Consider the following 19,115-nt stretch of genomic DNA (forward strand, 5'->3'; position numbering starts at 1 on the left):
ATACTTCTTCACTACTGTTACTTCTTTACCCAATGCTTTTGATTTCTAAACACTTTTATTTAAGAAAATTTGAATTATATATGTATATATATATATACACACACATAAATAACCTACAAGAACATACTAAGTACTGCTTTGTCATGACAGCTGAGCGACCCTATTCTATACGGAATACAAAATACCCTAATCGGAATGAACACGCATTAAAACAAGTATTTGAGAACAGTGGAATCATAAACAGGCAGGGAAACAACTGAGGTGGAAGCACCATCAGTCAGCCCAGTAGACTAGTTGTCTCCTAAGTCAACTGTTAGTTTTGCCCCAATGCCATTACTCACACTGTCTCAAGATAATTGATACTAATCCTCAATTTCCATTTGCATTGAAACATTCATTTTTCTACCCAGTTTATAATTAATGGATCTAGAGTTTTCATTCAAGTTTTAAAAAAGTTTTATCTTCATCAAGAGAGTAAAAACAAAATTTTAAAACCTTAATCCTACTCTTAAACTTAGTGCATGTAATAAAAAGTTACTGTGAAAGATTAATATCTCTAAACATTTGGGTAACTTCCAAAGTGAACTTTAAAACCAAATGTATAAGAATCTTGAATTTCCTTGCTAGAAGGCTTTTTTCCTCACAGATTCCTTTTAGGCTTACTTTGGTGTTCAGGATCTCCAATTATAAATGTAGTCACTCATTTCCACATGCCGTAAGGACAATTTTCCCAGTACTGGTGTTCGACAAAGGTGGTCCAGAGTTTTAGGGTGCAATCCACAATTGGCAAGCTCCTCGTGAACAGCCTCCTATGAAAATTTGTAAGGAAGTCAGTAAAAAGCATGAGTCTGAACACTGATGAGTTTTTAAAATTACCATGGGATCTTTGACAGATGCCTCATTGATGATTATAAAGGCAAATTTATCATCATCAATAGAAGCTCACCCTGAGAATTTCTACACAATGACAGCATCCCCAAATGCTAATTTTGGTTATTTTTAGCAGTCTGGCAAACTGATAAAAAGTTTAAAAGGCCTTATAAGTAAATAAGAATTTATATGTTCAAAATTAAAGGCTTTTTAAAAAGTGTGTGATACATATCTAGGAACTTCTGTATCACGTAGAACTTACCAAGTAGCTCTCTCCCTCACCTCCCCCCGGCATCTAAGAAAAACTTACATAGAAAAAAGGCATGGGGGTTAAATAATATCCATAATTATTAATGTTCCAATAATTTATAAAAGGAATCAGGTACTGTTAAGTTCTGCATCCGAAAGGACCACAAAAATAACATGCCTTTTGTTAGGGAAGTTCTTTAGTAAGTGTTTCCTATAACAGTGTGAATTCATAGAATTTATCTCAAAAAAAACTAAGTCATTTTTCCTTTCCTCTTGCTAATTAATACTTAGTACAGTTTAATAACTGAGAACACCAGTTTGGCTCATCACAAATGACTGATTTCCTCCATCCATCTAGTTTGAGAGCTTCTCTGACAGCTCTGTTACTAAAAAATCTGCCCGAATGCAGGAGACCTGGGTTCGATCCCTGGGCTGGGAAGATCCCCCGGAGAAGGGAAAGGCTACCCACTCCAGTATCCTGGCCTAGAGAATTCCATGGACTGTATGGTCCATGGGGTCACAAAGAGCACACGACTGAACGACTTTCACTTTTATGTAGTTTGAGAAGACTACAACTAAATTTGTTTACCAGCTGTCTACTTACCTTATCCAGTACATTATCCTTTGGTGGGCAGATATTAAATACAGCAGTTGGCTCATGTGTATACAGTCCTGCAGAAAACGACCCATTCTGTGAAGACTGGAGTAGCATCATCACAGAGTGTAGAGAATGAGGCATAATGGGGCCTGTAATCTCCAAGCTAAACTGATTGCTGTATCCAGAAAGAGCTTGTGTCTTCACATTCACACTTCGAGCCTTCAAGAAAATTTTAAAGAAAGTTATGGTACCATTTAGCTTTTGTCCCCAGCTAAAAATGTGACCAATAACTTCTCATTTGGGCATTCCTCTCTTTAACAGTTAGGGAACAAAAGTAGTTCATAAGGTCCACCACAAGAAAGTTTCGTGAGTAAACCTGTTCAGAAATTCTCAGCTTCCAGCATCCTCTCCTCCAAATTATGAGACTGTCAATGGAAGTACTAGTTCTAGGGAAAATAACTTCTAGTAATGGTATCCTTTGTGGTTTATTAAAGCACATTCAATGCATAGTATTAACAAAATAAAAAGGTTCTGTTGCTGTTATTCACCATGTAATTCACATCAAAACTGCATGCGTATTTCTTCAACAATATGGAGAGAGATTGTTTTCACTTAACCATGATCCAGTTTTTGAGACCTACTATAATTTGAAAATGGGGCTTCCCCCGTGGCTCAGTGGTAAAGAATCCACCTGCCAAGGCAGGAGATGTGGGTTTGACCTCTAGGTCAGGAAGATCCCCTGGAGAAGGAAATGGCAACCAACTCACAGTATACTTGCCTGGAAAAATCTCATGGACAGAGGAGCATGATGAGGCTATAGTCCATGGGGTCACAAAGAGCTGGACACGAGTTAGTGACTAAACAACAACAATGTAATTTAACATAACATTCTTGGTTGGCTCTGTTCTTTCAGTGGTTCAGAAAGACGAAATTAAACAACTTTTCCTATAGCAATAATTCAAATACAACATTTCAAATAATTAGTATAGTTCATATAATTCCTTTGAAACAACTTTATATCAAGGAATTTTTTTACTCGCAGGAAAGAAAATGTGCACCATGTAAAAAGGTTGTGGTTTAGTCACTCAGTTGTGTCTGACTCTTTACGATTCTACGATCCCATGAACTGTAGCCCTCCAGCTCTGTCCATGGGATTCTTCAGACAAGAATACTGGTGTGGCTTGCTATTTCTTCCTCCAGGGGATCTTCCTGACCCAGGGATTGAAACCCATGTCTCCTGCATTGCAGGCAGATTCTCTACCACTGAGCTACCAGGAAAGCCCCTGTAAGGAAGCTGAGCTATTAAAAAAACAAGAATTCATCCTATCAAAACAGGGGAAAATATGTCTTCAGAAGTTAGGTGATGACAATTAGTACACAATTTCTTTCCTTTTTATTACCTTAAGCATTTGCATTGTGGCACCTCGGAAAGCTACTGGGGATAAGAGGGTTGGTGGAAGTCCTGCCTGTGGACCTGAGGTAGCAATTAAACTCTTACAGTTGATCAAAAAATTTAGCAGTGTAAAGGTATTCATTCCCTTCACCAACACAACAGACTCTGGTCTGTGATCCATTTGTACTTCATGTATCTCTTTACGCCTGAACATGACAATCAAGGAAATTACAAATGCAAATCCCATACCAACAGTAACAGTGGTTATCTTAATCTTGACTCACCAGGAACCCTTTTCCCTACTCCAAATAAAATGCTCTTGCTAATTCTCTTCACTGCAATCATGAAAAGTGAAGTGAAAGTGTTAGTCGCTCAGTTACGTCCGACTCTTTGCGACCCCGTGGACTGTAGCCTGCCAGCTACGCTGTTCATGGGATTCTCCAGGCATGAGTATTGAAATGGGTTGCCATTTCCTTCTCCAGGGGAATCTTCTCAACCCAGGGATTGAACCCAAGTCTCCTGACTGCAGGCAGATTCTTTACCATCTGAGCCACCAGGGAAGCTCTTGCAATTGTAAGGCATCCTAATAATCAAAATAATTTCTTTATGACCATCTGAATTTGCTAGAAATTGATATTCCTTAGAAAAATGAATTTCTTCTCTAGTCAAAAATCCATTCCATTCCCCTCCCCAAATTTACCCAAAACAGAATATTTTTACTTAAAAAAAACTTTAATTTTTCTTGTTTTACTGCTCTTAGGGGTTTGCTTTTTAATGTCATGTGGCAAGTTAAGTTTGAATATGATCTTAAGGATACTTTAAGATAATAGTAAAAGAAAACTTCCAGTCAATATTACATTGCTCAAGAGAATTCCCTAGTGGTCCAGTGTTTAGGACTCTGACCTTCCACTACAGGGGGCATGGGTTCGATCCCTGGTCAGGGAACTAAGATCCTACATCCTCATCCAAAAAAAACAAACAAAAAAATTACATTGCTCACTAACTGAATTCAATGAAAATCAATTTGAGTTAAACAGTAACTGAAAGGATACAGCTTGATAGAAAGCACGTCTGGTTTTTTAATTTTATCTTGGACACCCATCTCTTCCAGCCAGGAAAAACTTTCTTCTTCATCCTCATCACTGATGGCTTGCTCCCTAGGACATTGCTACAGTTAGTTAGGGTTCACATTTCATAAAGCTGTTTCCTCTACATTGAATCCTTAAGTCACATGGATGACGTAAAAGGTTATCTTAATCACATACTCCCCGTGTCGCAAGCCTGTTCCAGACGCTTTCCTCTTCTCAGGGCCATTTTCTTTTATTAAAGGCAGAGAAAACTCAATACCTACATGAGACAAGAAAAATGAAACTATGTTTTATTTAATATACTCTGAAAGAATTAACAGTCTTGTTGACTTGTAGAGAATATTTGAAAATGAGTTTCTACATTTGATCATTAAAGCAGTGTTTTCCATGCTTTCTTGACAGCAGCTCACAATACTCATATATCTCCTTAAACAAATGGTTCAGGACAATACATATTCTTACTGCATTTGGTAATCTTTCATCGAGTATACATTACTCTTTCACTTTTTAAAAAAGTGCTGAATAAGTCCACTGAACAGACTTCATGATCTACTAACGTGTTGACAAAGTTTAAAAATCAAGTTATTAGAAGAGTGTAGATAATTTGTACTATAAAAGAAATTCTACAGGAGTATATTCAGATTGGGACTTTCCAGCTTGACATATGTTTAGAGACTAGAGAAGGGAATGTAACTTAAAGCTATGTACAACGGATAATTTAATTAAATGCTAAGAAAAAAGACCAAAGTGAAGAAATGAAGTCATTTTTAAAGTAACAAGATAAAAGTTGTAGAAGATAATTCAACTGTTAGAAGACAGTTCAAATTTTAACTTTTAAGGTGTTTACAGTTTGGTATTCTCACTTTAAAGGTATAGTTTTACCTTCGTTTTTCATAGCTTCTCTTATACCTCTAGTCGTAGGAGATATGAGAGCCGTGATTACATCATCTCCTGCTAACCCTGCTGCACGGAACAGGATAGTAAACTGATAGGTACAAACGTAGAAATAAGGGCAAAGTTTTGTCTTCAGCAGGTTATATAGAGAAGTAAAGCTCACAGACCTATGAAGAAAAATATTTTTCTTTAGGCATTATTAAAATGTCAACTCAATATTGAAAATTTCTATATCACTTGATCCTCACCTGATTTCAAACACAATTATTACAGGTAATGGTCTGAATTTTTCCCATGACATAGAACTTGGCTTTTTAAAGGACTGAAATTGGTCATGGGACTCACTGATGAATTCTAAATACTTTAACAAGTAGCGTTTAACATTTAAATGCTTGCCATTTTTTCTTTAGACAAAGCAGTTGAGGTTGATATCAGGTTGCTGACTTTTAATAAGCAGCTTCTACTGATGAGAAGGGACACAGCCATTAACAAAAAGTAATATTAAAGAATTGTCTCTATATAGTCATCAAATACTTACATGCATTCTATAACTACATAAAGAGAGAACAAGAGCTGGGAGTTCCCTGTCAGCCTAGCGGTTAGTACTCCTGGCTTCCACCGCAGGGTGCATGGGTTCTAACCCTGGTTGGGGAACTAAGATCCCACAAGCTTTGCAATGCAGCCAGAGGGGGGAAAAAAGGAGTGAATAAGAGCTAAACAAGTAAACAATTTGAGGAAAAAAAATTTTGGCAGGGAGTGGCCTGTACCACGCAAAATGCAGGATCTCAGTTCTTTGACCAGGACTGAACTCTGGCTACGAGCCCTAACCAGTGGACTCCCAGGGAATTCCCCAAAAGTAAACAATTTAAATCAGTTTAAATTGGTAATCATGGCTGTTGTTTTTCAGTTGCTAAGTCATGTCTGACTCTGTGACCCCATGGACTATGCATGCCAGGTTGCCCTGTCCTTGACTATCTTCGGGAGTTTACTCAAATTCACATCCATTGAGTCAGTGATGTTATCTAACCAATTCATCCTCTGCTGCTCCCTTCTTATGCCTTCAATCTTTCCCAGCATCAGGGTTTTTGCCAATGAGCCAGCTCTTAGCATCAGGTGGCCTAAGTATTGGAGCTTCAGTATCAGTCCTTCCCATGAATATTCAGGGTTGATTTCCTTTAGGATTGACTGGCTTGATCTCCACGCTGTTCAACGGACTCTCAAAGAGTCTTCTCCAGCAGTTAATCATTAATATTTTAATAAAACAATTCAGAAGGACAGAGAAATCCATCTACTAATGTCCAATTACACATCATAAATAAGGAAAGAATACTGCTAAAATGAAAATTCACTATGGGATTCACAAATTTTTATTCATCTTACCAGTCACTCATTAACACGTGCTGCAGGGTTTCATCATTTGACCACGGGGTTGTCTTTCCAGCCATTTTTCTGTCAGCTCCGATACGAGGGAACAATGGCAGCCAAGACAAGGCAGGGTGGAGCCAATAGATGAGGCTCCGCTGGAAAGCACAGCGGAGCTCAGTGGAGAGTTTGGGATCCTAAAATCCAAAGATGATATTGGACAGTTTTTGCCCCATTAGAAACACAGAATTTAATTAAAAAGACATTGAATATACCAAACATTTATTCTTCTGTAGCAATGTGTTAACAACAGTTACAGAGGCTGAAGTGTAGTTCATTATTCGGGAAAAGCTTCCTTGCCAGCAATTACAGTCTGATAACCCACATATCAGAAAGGACACCTGGACACAGAGAGGAGCATTTGCCTGTCTCTACCCTCCTTGAGGACAATGATGCTCAACCCTAGGGCAGGGTGCGTGTATGTAGATAACACTATATACAACTCCTTTGCCTCAAAACTCTTTCAAAAGTAGCCAGTAAAAACCGATAGTCCCAATTACAAATCACCAGGATCTACTGATTAAAAAAGAGGTAACCAAGGTAATCTCTTTTAACCTAGTTTGAGTTGAGCTGCTTGAAAGTAATGGTAATTACATTTTTGAAAAGCTTTCTAGAACTCATTAACTCTACTAAATTTACAACAGACTGTCGCCCAAGGGGGTAAGAGTTAGCACATTTACAAAATGCAGAATACAGTATATGAGGAAACCAGTAAAATCTCTTTGCAATCCTACTCCTCAATTGCTTTTCATTTCCTTCAATTTTTTTTTCGCAAAAGGCCTTAAAAAGTTTAGTTCAAACAATTCTTGCCTGCAACAATGAGAAATTCTCAGGACAGGTCTGTAAATTTAACAGTTACTCAGTATGATTTTAAAAAGTATATGGATGCGGCATTTGGAAAATAAAATAATTTCCCACGTCTCTGTGTCTTAAATGTCCAAAGAAAAACTTAACGGAAGGAAATATCGCTGACGGTTTGCAGAGAAGTACTTTTTATACTTCATTTGTTACTTTAATGCATAGCTATTTTCTCACAGGATTACCTGTATACTTTGAGGCAAAGTAACTTCTGTTGCCCTGCAATGCTGGATGATACCTTGAGCCTCTTCCTGGGCTTTCAAATGATCTGCCCAGGTAAAGGGTTGAGAAGAGGTGAAAAGGAGTCGTGTTTTAATGCTCCAGTCCACAGGTAACTCAGTACTTTCTGAGGGTGGAATATCAGATTCGGAGAATGATACATGAGGAGTCTTTTAGAAAACAAAGAACACAAAAATTAGTAGAGTACTAAGGAAAAAACCCTTCAATCTACAGAAGTCATCCACTAAACATGCTCATGATTGCTGAAATCTCAAAATGTTATGAACTGTACAATAAATAACACTGGAAACTAATTACACACTGTGAAAACGTCCAGAAGGAGCTACACTAGACCATTAGCAGTGATGGTATCTCTGGAAAGTGGGAATTGTTGTTGTTGGGGGTGGTGGTAGTGTTGGAAAGGCAGTTTTCACCTTTTATTATACTTCTACATAGTTTAGTCACAAGAGAAATACTATTTTCATGATCATAATTTTAAAAAATCTGCTATTGATACTGCTGTCAAAGCACAAATCTTCCAAGCATTTTTTCAAAAGCACTTTTTAGCTTCCAAACTCTGGAGCCAGGGCTAAGCTGCTCCTTGCAGGGAACCTGGCCTCTGATCAGCCTCTCAGGCTGGTTGAAGAAGCGTCTGCTGCCTCAAACACTTCCCCCAAACTGTCTGCTGTCCAGTCGCTGTTCTCCATATTAAAACGACTCTTTTAAGTGATGCTATTTAAAAATAATAGGAAAGGGGGAACTATTTCCAACTGACCTGAAGGCCATTCACTTGCAAGGAAGGGAGACTGGGTCTTGGGGGAACTCGGGATAAGCCTGGAGGCACTGGTTCTGAGTGATGCGTTGGACTTGTTACTACCTATGAAAAAGAAACCTCACCTCTACATCTGCTTTAGCACTGGTGCCATGATAAACAGTTACTACATACAAAGTCCTTTACCAAGGCTGATGCCGGTGGTCCTTTCAAGTCTGGTAGAAATGATCACACAGGGCTCTCTGGTAAACGATTTTCCAAGTAAAACGCTTCTCAGCAGTCTGAATTTATAAAAATATACACTCTAATGACATTTCAAAAGTATTACCTGGTGTAATTCTGTAATGGCTGTTCTTTCAGGAACCTTCTCTTCCCAGAGCAAATCATTTTCTTGATTAGAATCTAAAAACTGAGGTGAAAAAAAATGGTCCTTTTAAATTCTAAATGATGCTGGAGTTCGCTTTAAACCTCCAGAGCTTCACCTGGCACACAAGTTTCTCAGTAAGCCCAGGAATTCACAGGAGCCCTAATCAGTGTGACGGAGAGTGTCACTTCAGCTTTGTGTCTGAACTTTAACCATCAAAATGCACGGGGAAGAAGGCAGGTGGTCTGCACAACTGATAACTCAATAATCAATAATCTCAACTCAAAAGATTCAAAAGGTTTTGGAGTAAGACAAATCATGGGGTAAATTCTGATCCCCTGATCAATCCTCACCATTCCTCCAAATCCAGAATAATTTGGAGGGCGGGAGAAGGGACGCACTGAATGCCGCAGGAAAGAGGGTCCTGTATTCTTCCCCTCAAACGGGGGCCTTCCCCGGGTGGCTCCAGGACAACTCGGAGCCACACGCCCACTGACCTCTCATCCCTTCTACCCCGCGGCGGCCGCCCAGGGTCTGCAGGCCGGGCACCGGACTGGAGCGTGGGAGATGCAGGGTCCGCTCCTCGGGATCCGCCAGCCCCGCACGCCCCGCGGCCGCTCGCGGAGCGCACTTCACGCCGCCCCCCACCCCCGGGCAACCCGAGGCCGCGGGCGACTTCAACTCGGCGCCCATTTCCCTCCCGGGACGCGAGAGCCAGCCAGCCCTACTTCACGGCCGAATCCACCCCCGGACTGTTACGAGAGTCCCCTCGGCTCCCAGGCGCGAGGACACTCACCCGGCCAGGCGCCTCCTGCTGGCCGCGGGGCGGGCCCTCGGGAGGCTCGGAGGCGGCCCGCTGCCGGTTGTCCAGGCGGGCGAAGGGGTTCCTTCGGGCCCCGGCCGGGCCGCCGCCGCCGCCTCTGCCCGCCGCCGGGAAAGGGCGGAGGGGCAGCCCGGCCGCCCGGGCGGCGCGGCGGGTCGCCGGCTCGGGCCGCTCTGCGGCGCCGAGGCTCCGACCCCTTTTCCGGCGGAGCCGCAGTGTCTCGGGCGGCCTTTTGAAACTGGGCGAATAGCCGGGTACAGACAGGTCCATAACGCCCGGCGGAGGCCGAGGGGGGCAGCCCGACAGGAGGTTCCCGCGCGTCCGGGCTCCGCCTCCGCGTGACCCCGCCCCCGAGCCGCTCATGGCGCGTGCGCGATGGGGCCCTCGCGCGGCCCCGTCCCCGAGCCTCTCACGGCGCGTGCGCGGCGGGGCGTTCGCGCGGGTCATCCACGCCATGTTCCTCCCGCGGCGGGAGATGCGCTGCTGTCGCTTGTGTCCCAGGACGTTCCCCGGGCGCGCCAGCCTGACCTCCCGGGGCTAGGTGGCTGGGAAGCGCGCCGGGAGAGCCGAGTGCTATTTAAGTCCGCAGTGAGGCGCCAGGAAGAAAGGAAACGTCACACCTGAGCTGCCGCTTCGGTAAGCTTCCGGAGCTCAGCGGAGACGTCCAGGGCTGCTGAGGGGCCTGGGCCTCCCCTCCCGACCCCCCCAAAGCGGCCCCAGCCGGCATCGCCGCTGCAGCCATTCACGCAAACACTGCAGAGGTCACGGGCGCGTTAGTGTTGCTCTGGTTCCATCCTGAGGAAACCCTGGAGTGAATGAATATTTGAAGAAAAAAAAAATTTAGCTTTCTCTTGGCTAGATCCTTTGATACTTGAAAATATATTCCAAGTATTAAATTACGACAGCAAAGGATGTTTAAAGAAAGAAGGTAAGTATTGAGAAAGGAGTTCATCAGAAAAGTATTTTGACATAGCAAGACTCCCAACAGTTTTGTCGACATAGTGTGGATTCCGATGACCGTTTTTCTTCATGTAAACAATTTATAAGAGGCAAATATATAAGGACAATAATTTAAAAGGCTTTCAGAATATTCCCTTTAGATGTTAAAATTTACAACTGCTTCGACCGTCTGTACGATAATTTTTTTCAGATACTTTTCAAATACTTCAAATAAATGAGCATCTTGTTTCAGCAGGAAAATATACTTAAAAACACAAAACTTGCTTTTAGGTTCCTTGACTTTTATGAACAATTTCCAAGGAAGCTCTGGCTTCAAATACTGGAACTGGTTCATCCAGCTGAGGTCAGAGAGAACATTAAAACTGAACAACTTGCTTCTTTCTTCCTTGATTTTTCTGAACAACTTCCATGGTAACTTTTGCCTCGTATAGTGGAATGGGTTCATCCAACTGAGGTCTGAGGAAGAATGAAATGATTAGAAATGTCTAGTTAAGGATGAGGAGAGTACACAGCAGGGTAGTTGACAATTGCTGTAGTTCAGCTCTATTAGTTTAAATAAAATTTGCCCATTAATATTTCCACTATTAAGAGTGGTTAGATTTTGGGAGGGGAAAAGACCCATTCTCTCCATTCCCTTTTTTAATTCCTCTTTTTTGATAAACAGATTCAGCTGAAAAAAAATTGTACTTTTCCCTCCTGTCTACCTGTGGGTTATTTCAAATTGCTTTGGGAGGGGTGATGTGGATAAGCGAAGGGGCTGATACAGTATGGAATGCAGTAAAGAAAACTCATGAACCAGTTCTATCTTAGGGAATAATTACTTACTGGTGTATCACAGGATACACTTTAGAAATATTAAACAGCAGCTGTTTAAGCAAAATGTAACATATGGTGGCAACAAGTATACTGAGAAAGCTGAAACAAAAATGGGAATGCCCATTTTATCTCTTGGAGAATAGAAAAATAAACAAGAACAATGATTTGGTTGTTTAGCATACCTAAAAACACCAGTTGATAACTTCTCCATCACATCTTTTAAGATACGTAGCTGGAAAAGACTGTTAAGGTGATAATGTAAAGGAGTAAATAAAACTATCTGATAAGCAGAGGATGCTAGGCAGGTCACCTATTTTTGTAACAAGTTCTATAAGCTGTCCAAGTCTACCTCTAAACCAGGAAAATGGGGTAAGTGATTTGAGAGAGAGAGTGACATAATAGAGCATAAAACTTCAAAGGACAAGTGATGAAAGAAGCCTAATGTTTCTCCTTAAGTAATGACTAGTGTTAACCCAAGTGAATGGTATTAATAACAGAATGGGTCAGGGTTTCATCTTAGCGCTAAATATGGTATTTTAGTTAAAAATTTAGCACTTATATTTCTTACTTTAGGTGCACATTTATTAAGCTAGCTGATATATGATATGTATGCAAGAAAGTTAATAATCTAATATATGCAAATAAGAATAAACAGTATAAAATTAAAAACTCTAGTCATTTAATTGAAATAATATTAGAGCTGAGAGTCTATATAACTGCTGCTGCTGCTGCTAAGTCGCTTCAGTTATGTCTGACTCTGTGCGACCCCATAGACGGCAGCCCACCAGGCTCCCCCATCCCTGGGATTCTCCAGGCAAGAACATTGGAGTGGGTTGCCATTTCCTTCTCCAATGCATGAAAGTGAAAAGTCAAAGTGAAGTCACTCAGTTGTGTCCAACTCTTGCGACCCCATGGACTGCAGCCCACCAGGCTCCTCCGTCCATGAGATTTTCCAGGCAAGAGTACTGGAGTGGGGTGCCATCGCCTAACTGATAGTACAGGAGAATTATCTATGATGTATAATCACACAATTGGAAGGCTATCTCTATATAAATCATAAGCATCAACTGGCTCATGTGTGATGCAGCTGAGGGGGGTTTGCACAAGTGAGGACTAAAGTTTGATTCAGGACTTTAGGAAATGTAAGGGAGAAAACAGAAACATAAGCTACTTTAAAGATATTTTTTAAAGGACCTAAAGAATACTGATTCACTCTTTGTTACTGCAAATTCGCTTTCTTCTGTTAATGAAATTGCCAATGGTATGTGTAAGTGTGTGTATGTGTGTATATATATATAAAATATGTATTTCTGATTTTTGAAAATTTAACATTTCTTATAAACATGTCATATTTTAACTTGGTCCATGGGTTTGTCAGAGAGGTTAAAATCTTACGGTGTGGGGGAAAGGAGAGCAGTTGAGAGAATTAAGTAATACAGGCAGAGGCAGCCAGCCTGCCTTTAGACGTGTAAGATTCAAAACATGCTAACTTGTGTTACTTTTAATACAGTGTCTATAATTAACATCCCATGGTATTCTTGAGAATTACAATGTTATTGGACATTTCATTATTTAAAGCTGAAATTTAAATCTTTTAGAGAGTTAAAAATTAAGTTTATTCTAAATTTAATAGGAAAATATTTAATCAAAAATACTTTAAATACACACATTCACTACATTAAGGGGATGTTCTGGTTTTGAAATGAACTCTTTAAAACTCAAAATATGGAATATACTAATTGAAGGCTCTGAAATAAGCTTGCCATAGATTTTAGAGGAGGCTGGCCTTGTACATAGCATGCATATACAATACGCATTTGATAAAAATAATGATGTTCAGTGAGACATGCAAGTCTCTTCATGCACAATTATACTCTATTAAGTAACGAGAATGTATTAATATTTATCCAATATATTAATATTAAAAATTTTACCAGGTACAGCTGCCTTTAAGACAGGCATCTCAGAAACAAAATTTATTCTTAAATTGACCCCGCTCTAAAGAGGTTTGGACCTTTCTTTCAGAACTGCTTTCAGAGTCTCAAGAAAACTTGATTACTTTTACTAAAATGGAATGATTCTATTTTACACTTGATTTGTTACTGAATCACTTCCATTAAAAATAATCAATCCATCTTTCTTTGATAAAGATTTCCTAGCACTGATATTCTTAAAAACACCACCCCCCCCAACTCTAATGTAGATGAATATTCTGAAATGTTTTGTGCAGTGCTGCCATAGGAATACAGATGTAGTCTCTTAAGGTGACCTGTGATTTTCTTGAGGCCAAATTAAAATGAAGTAAATTTTTCCATGTCTCCTATAGTTTGATTGCTCATTCAGAAACGAGCGAGACAGCTTGGGTGATTCCTGTCCTGGCACTTGCCAGCTGCATCCTTGGGTGTGTATTAACCTTTTATCCTTGTTTCTTTACTTGTGACAGAGGAATAATAACAATACTTAAATTTCACAGGGTTGTTTTCATATTTAAATAAGTACCTATACACACTCGGAACTAGCTATTACCATTATTACAGAATTTAATGATGAGAATACAAGGTACATTTCAAGCCAGAAATTCAAATCGGCAGGAAAAAGGATATAAAGATACTTTCCCTGTTGTACATTTGACAGATTCCAAACTTCATCATTAAGGAAAGCCACTGCTGCTCCCTTGAGGAAAAGGCAATGACTATCTGGAGGATCCAGCTTGGATAAAATACACAAAGAACTCTCAGTTATTGTGAGTTTAATAGCAGGAGAATGATTGGTATCTTAGGTCAGAAAAATTTTTACACAAGTAATACCCAAATTGCAAGTAATCAGCACACAGACTTTAGTAACAGTATGTACACTGTAATTTCTTTTCTAATTCATTGTCCAAAATTATGAAACAGCAAGGTCAAAATGCAAGGCCAATCCAGAGGTGATAAAGTGGTATTAGGGGTGTCTGTGTGTGTGTGTGTGTGTGTGTGTGTGTGTCTGTGCCAATCCAGAGGTGATAAAGTGGTATTAGGGGTGTCTGTGTTTGTGTGTGTGTGTGTGTGTGTGTGTGTGATTTCTAGTTGCTACTCACCAGTGTGTGTGTGTGTGTGTGATTTCTAGCTGCTACTCACCAGTGTGTGTGTGTGAGATTTCTTGCTGCTATTCACCAGTGTGTGAATGTGTGTGTGAGATTTCTAGATGCTACTCACCAGTGTGTGTGTGTGTGTGTGTGATTTTTAGCTGCTACTCACCAGTGTGTGTGTGTGTGTGTGTGTGTGTGTGTGTGATTTCTAGCTGCTACTCACCAGTCATTTTCATGAGGATGTTAGAAAATCATCGAAGACTGGAACATGAGAATTCTGGTATGTGAATATCACCATAATAAAAATCCCTGAATTTTGCTGAGAAATGTAAAACTGGAAGAAATGTAAAAATGGAAGACTACACACACACACACACACACACACACACACACACAGAGTAAATTCTAATTTGAATAATTAAGAAATTGTCATTTTATATAGAAATATTTTGCTAAGTATATGTCAACATGAATGTTTGTTACTAGGGGAAAAAAAATCTTATTTGAAATACTATTAAAAAATTTAGAAGTCATTATTTCCAAACCATTAAATGAACTCCTCTGCTATATTTCAACTATGTTTCAACATCTTGGCCAACAGCTAAAGTTAAAAAAAAAATAAAAGCTATATTTCTTTAAAAATAGGAAATAATTAAAAATTTATACAAATTTAACCACACCGTGCTAAAACACTTAGGCATCATTCTTTGTTAATTATACCCTATTGGTGGAATAGTAATGCTTTACTGTTTCTGATAATACCTGCAGGTTTTCTTCTGTTGTTACCCAGTGGCCTCCAACACCAAGAAGGGTGATGATATCATGTTTATGTGGTAGTAGTTGTAATTTTTCAGCTGGTTCGTCATCTTTACTATATAACCTCACTTACAGAAGAATTGTTTAAAAAGAAAGAGAGGGAGAGAACATATATTTTACAGTAATCTGATAAAAATTTATTCTTCAAACTAGTTCTGTTTACTTTTAATGTAACAAGGAAGCATTTTTCTTAGAACAAGGTAACATACGATATATTCAGACCCCTTAAAATACACTTTTGCATTAAAACTGTTTATAAAATCTACTTTAGATTTAATTATAAATGAGATAACTAAAGATAAAACATCTCTTTCAGTTTGAAAATCAGACAGGATAACAGCACACACCACTAAGTCTGACCGTTTCAATCGTACCGTTGATAGCTTAATACTCTGGGGAAAGCTGACTCCTGAGTAAGGAACTCATAGATTCAAGAATGTCCTACTTTGATGTAATTATTGAAATGTCCATTTGAAAAGTTAATGAACTATACATTCACTTCCACTGAAAGATTTTTCTGAGTTAATTTCAAATCTTGAAAATACTGGCTAAAACAAACAGCTGTGGCCATAGCTCCATTTGTTATGATCTTAGAAGATAAATTCTAACAAAATATAAATAGAATCCCTTGGCAGGCTTATGAAACCTCTTCTTAAGGTGCAGTGGCACTACCTAAGTGTGTAGAGATTAGGTGTTAAATAACTATTGGTTAAACTGCAAAAGTTCAAGAAAGGTAAAATGCAAAAAAATTCTCTGCATTGTCCAAAAAGGGACTGCAGAAGCTCACCATCCCACAGAAGGCAGCCACACATAGCAGAAACAAGTGACTGACTGAGACCTGAACTAATCCAAGAACCTCCAAAGCCGTGAAGAATCTGCCTGCCAATGCAGGAGACGCAGGTTCAATTCCTGCGTCAGGAAAAGCCCTCTGGCAGACAGCAATCCACTCCAGTATTTTTGCCTGGAAAATACCATGGACAGAAGAGCGTGGCGGGCTGCTGCTCACAAGGAGTCAGACATGACTGAGTGACTGAGCACAACCACTACAAGCACAACCAGGGAGGCCCCAGATTTCTTGCAGAGATACTTAAACTCCCATGCCTAGACGCCAAAGGGCTTCCCAGGTGGCACCATCAGTAAAGAAGTGAAAGTGAAAGTCACTCAGTCTCTTTGAGACCCCATGGACTACAGAGTCCATGGAATTCTCCAGGCCAGCATACTGGAGTGGGTAGCCGTTCCCTTCTCCAGAGGATCTTCCCAACCCAGGGATTGAACCCAAATCTCCCGCATTGCAGGTGGGTTCTTTACCGACTGAACCACCAGGGAAGCCCCCAGCAGTAAAGAACCGGCCTGCTAATGCAGGAGACGTGAGACAAGGGTTCACTCCCCGAGTTGGGAAGATCCCATGGAGGAGGGCATAGGAACTCACTCCAGTATTCCTGCCTGGACAGAGGAGCTTGGTGGGCCATAGCCCATAGGGTTGCAGAGTCGGACATGACTGAAGCAACTAAGCACGCATGCATACTTTTTTAAAAGGTAAGCATGTTCTCTCTTCTGATGGTGCTTAAAATGGGAATAAAATGAAGCTCCAGTTCAAAAAGTTAAAAAAACTCTTGACCTCAACTTAATAAATGTGTAAGTAATTACTTCCTGGTTCTATTTTTTTCCCAGAAATTTATCCATAACACACAAAAAATGACAGAGACTCCTGATTTAGTAAAGTGCCCACCTCCAGCATCTAGGACAATGTCCACTCCGAGGCCACCTGTTTCTTCTAAACAGCTTTCAGCCACATGGGCTTTCCCGTTAGAAACATCGATCACTCGAGCTGCAAAGGACAGCAAGTCAGGCGATTGTACTGTTCCCTATGTGATCAACATAGCTCCCAGAGCAAGAGCAAGAAAAGCAAATAAATTTCTCATCTCTGAAATGAATTAAATGGTTGAAGCAGTTATTGAATCTGAATTATCCTGTTTTTCACTCATCTAACCCAGTGTTGGTAAGGATGAAAGGATGAAGAAACTGGTATAGTCAATAAATTAAAATATGAGCATTCTACAGATAACATATTCCAAGGTTGATCTGTTGACACAGAGGACTGTTCTTTATAGGTAAAGGGTATTTTGCCAGAACTGAGACTCTCTTAATTTAGCAAATGTACTTATATAGATATGAACTGAAAGATTAAACAATTTCTTAAGAATGTTCAGATTTAATAGAGTTCAGAGCTCAAAAGTACAAAGATCTATTCTGGATTTGGTACTTCTCTACTACAGGCAGTTTTATCCTTTCTCAGTCACAGAAATCCCAACCTGTACCGGCATCCCCTGACTTGCCCTCCAAAACAAAACAAAAAAATTCCTGAAGGTGAAAAAACAAAACAGGATTATTCTAAGCAGAGTTAGTGAAAATAAAACTAACTTTAACTGGTTGTTTTAAAGCACTATATTAAGAGAACAAGCCAATGAGAATTAAAACATCTCAGAATTTGGGGACTTCCCTGGTGGTCCAGTGGCTAGACTACTGCTCCCAAAGCAGGGAGACCAGGTTCAATCCCTGATCAGGGATCTACTTAGATCCCACATGCTACAACTAAGAGCTGATGCAACCAAATACAATAAAATATTTTTTAAAAAACCTCAGAATTTGAATTGGAAAATGAAGATACATCTCTATTTCATTTTTGTATCTTTGAATACCTTCTCATTACAGAGAATTCTGCTCAGAGCTGCTCAGGTTCAAGGTGTAGTCAGTCCAGTACTGACTGAAGTCTTGGGGGTGGGCGTGGGGAGACAGGAGGGAAGGGCAGGGTTAACCAAGAGGAAACTGCTCCTTGTCCACAGTACTATTTATGCTCCTCCCCTCCATTTTCAATCTCTTCTTTTTTTCCTTTTTTCTTATCTCCCTCCTTTCTCAATGCCTGTTTCAACCTTCTTTCCATTTCTTGGTTATCTGCCAAAAGCATAACATAACCATGGAAATAACCCAGGCTTTACTGTTAGACAGGCCTGGGTTCAAATCCCATTCCAGGCCTAGTGGTACACACCCTGGCACATCCTTGGAAAAACTAAATTCTGAGATGCTGTTTCCCAGTTACTTGGCACAGGGTTGTTGAGGATTTAAGGAACTATCATTCATGTCAACACCCAGTGAATCTTACTTTCCCTCCTGCAGGCCTTACACTCTGCTCTTCTCTTCATCTGTTAATCTCCAATGTTAATTCTGTTAACTCCAGTCTACTAAATTCCATTCCCATCTCCATTCTATTTTGTCAATCTCTATTTTCTTTCTCTTTCCCGTGTTCATTGCTTTTGGGATAGGGTCAGTCCTTTCAAGAGCTCCCCAGCTGATGCCATATCCTGTTTATCCTAAACTATATGTGACCTGGGTTTCTGTTTAACTGGCTCATCTCCCATGCCAGCGAATCACAGGAAACAGGCAACTTTAGGGACATTTGTTGTTCAGTCGCTAAGTTGTATCCAACTCTTTGCAACCCCACGAACTGCAGCATGCCAGGCTTCCCTATCCTTTACCATCTCCCGGAGTTTCCTCAGACTCATGTCCATTGAGTTGGTGATGCCATCCATCGATCTCATTCTCTGTGGGCCCCTTTAGGTATATATCACCGGGTAAAAGAGGTTGAGAAACGAAAAGTGATACAAAAATATGACTTATTGACTAAAAAAATTAAAGAGGTATCAGGTGTTTCTGAACTGTGTCAAAGTTCACCTAATTCAAACTTGACTAAGTTGATAATGGGGCAAAGAAGAAAAAACTCTGAAAAGTAATTGGGACTTTGCTAGGGGTCTAGTGCTTGCACAGCAGAGGGGCATGGGTCCTCTCCCTGGGGAACCAAGATCCCATGTGCCACACTGTGTGGCCAAAAGAAAACAACAACAGAAAAAC

General features: G+C 40.3%; 2 protein-coding genes and 1 long non-coding RNA gene across 11 annotated transcripts in view; 1 reads left to right on the forward strand and 2 right to left on the reverse strand.

The window, feature by feature from the left end:
• Positions 1-36: 36 nt before the first annotated feature.
• Positions 37-10,006, reverse strand: DONSON (DNA replication fork stabilization factor DONSON). Of its 4 annotated transcripts, XM_086413841.1 has the most exons (11): positions 9,524-10,006; positions 8,692-8,772; positions 8,367-8,468; positions 7,558-7,761; positions 6,473-6,651; positions 5,081-5,259; positions 4,376-4,457; positions 4,163-4,267; positions 3,118-3,316; positions 1,724-1,936; positions 37-809 (listed from the first exon to the last, which is right to left on the reverse strand). In XM_086413841.1, the coding sequence occupies exons 1-11, from the start codon at positions 10,004-10,006 to the stop codon at positions 672-674; spliced, it is 1,965 nt and encodes a 654-aa protein (XP_086269967.1). In that variant the 3' UTR covers positions 37-671. The 4 variants fall into 4 exon arrangements, with proteins under 4 accessions (XP_086269967.1, XP_086269968.1, XP_086269970.1 ...); XM_086413842.1 differs by lacking the exon at positions 8,367-8,468; XM_086413844.1 differs by lacking the exon at positions 9,524-10,006 and having other exon boundaries at positions 8,550-8,772.
• On the forward strand, positions 9,914-17,143 carry LOC147380373 (uncharacterized). Of its 2 annotated transcripts, XR_015168749.1 has the most exons (3): positions 9,914-10,478; positions 13,653-13,727; positions 16,881-17,143. It is a non-coding gene; the product is annotated as an uncharacterized LOC147380373 (long non-coding RNA). The 2 variants fall into 2 exon arrangements; XR_015168750.1 differs by lacking the exon at positions 13,653-13,727 and having other exon boundaries at positions 9,962-10,478.
• The window catches only part of CRYZL1 (crystallin zeta like 1), a 33,838-nt gene continuing 25,183 nt past the window's right edge, over positions 10,461-19,115 (reverse strand). Inside the window, exons 9-13 of one of the 5 annotated variants that reach the window (XM_086413847.1) lie at positions 16,939-17,037; positions 15,156-15,277; positions 13,930-14,035; positions 11,509-11,554; positions 10,461-10,966 (exon numbers count right to left, since the gene is read on the reverse strand). In XM_086413847.1, the coding sequence (XP_086269973.1) occupies positions 10,867-10,966; positions 11,509-11,554; positions 13,930-14,035; positions 15,156-15,277; positions 16,939-17,037 (473 nt within the window). In that variant the 3' untranslated portion in view covers positions 10,461-10,866. Of the gene's footprint in view, positions 10,967-11,508; positions 11,577-13,929; positions 14,036-15,155; positions 15,278-16,938; positions 18,819-19,115 lie in introns of those variants that run through there. The other 4 variants (XM_086413849.1, XR_015168745.1, XM_086413848.1 and 1 more) reach the window with 4 other exon arrangements.

Source organism: Bos grunniens, chromosome 1 (assembly GCF_055505025.1).
Source record: "Bos grunniens cultivar Pamir isolate PY7600 chromosome 1, Bosgru_T2T1.0, whole genome shotgun sequence".
Taxonomy (NCBI): Eukaryota; Metazoa; Chordata; class Mammalia; order Artiodactyla; family Bovidae; genus Bos; species Bos grunniens.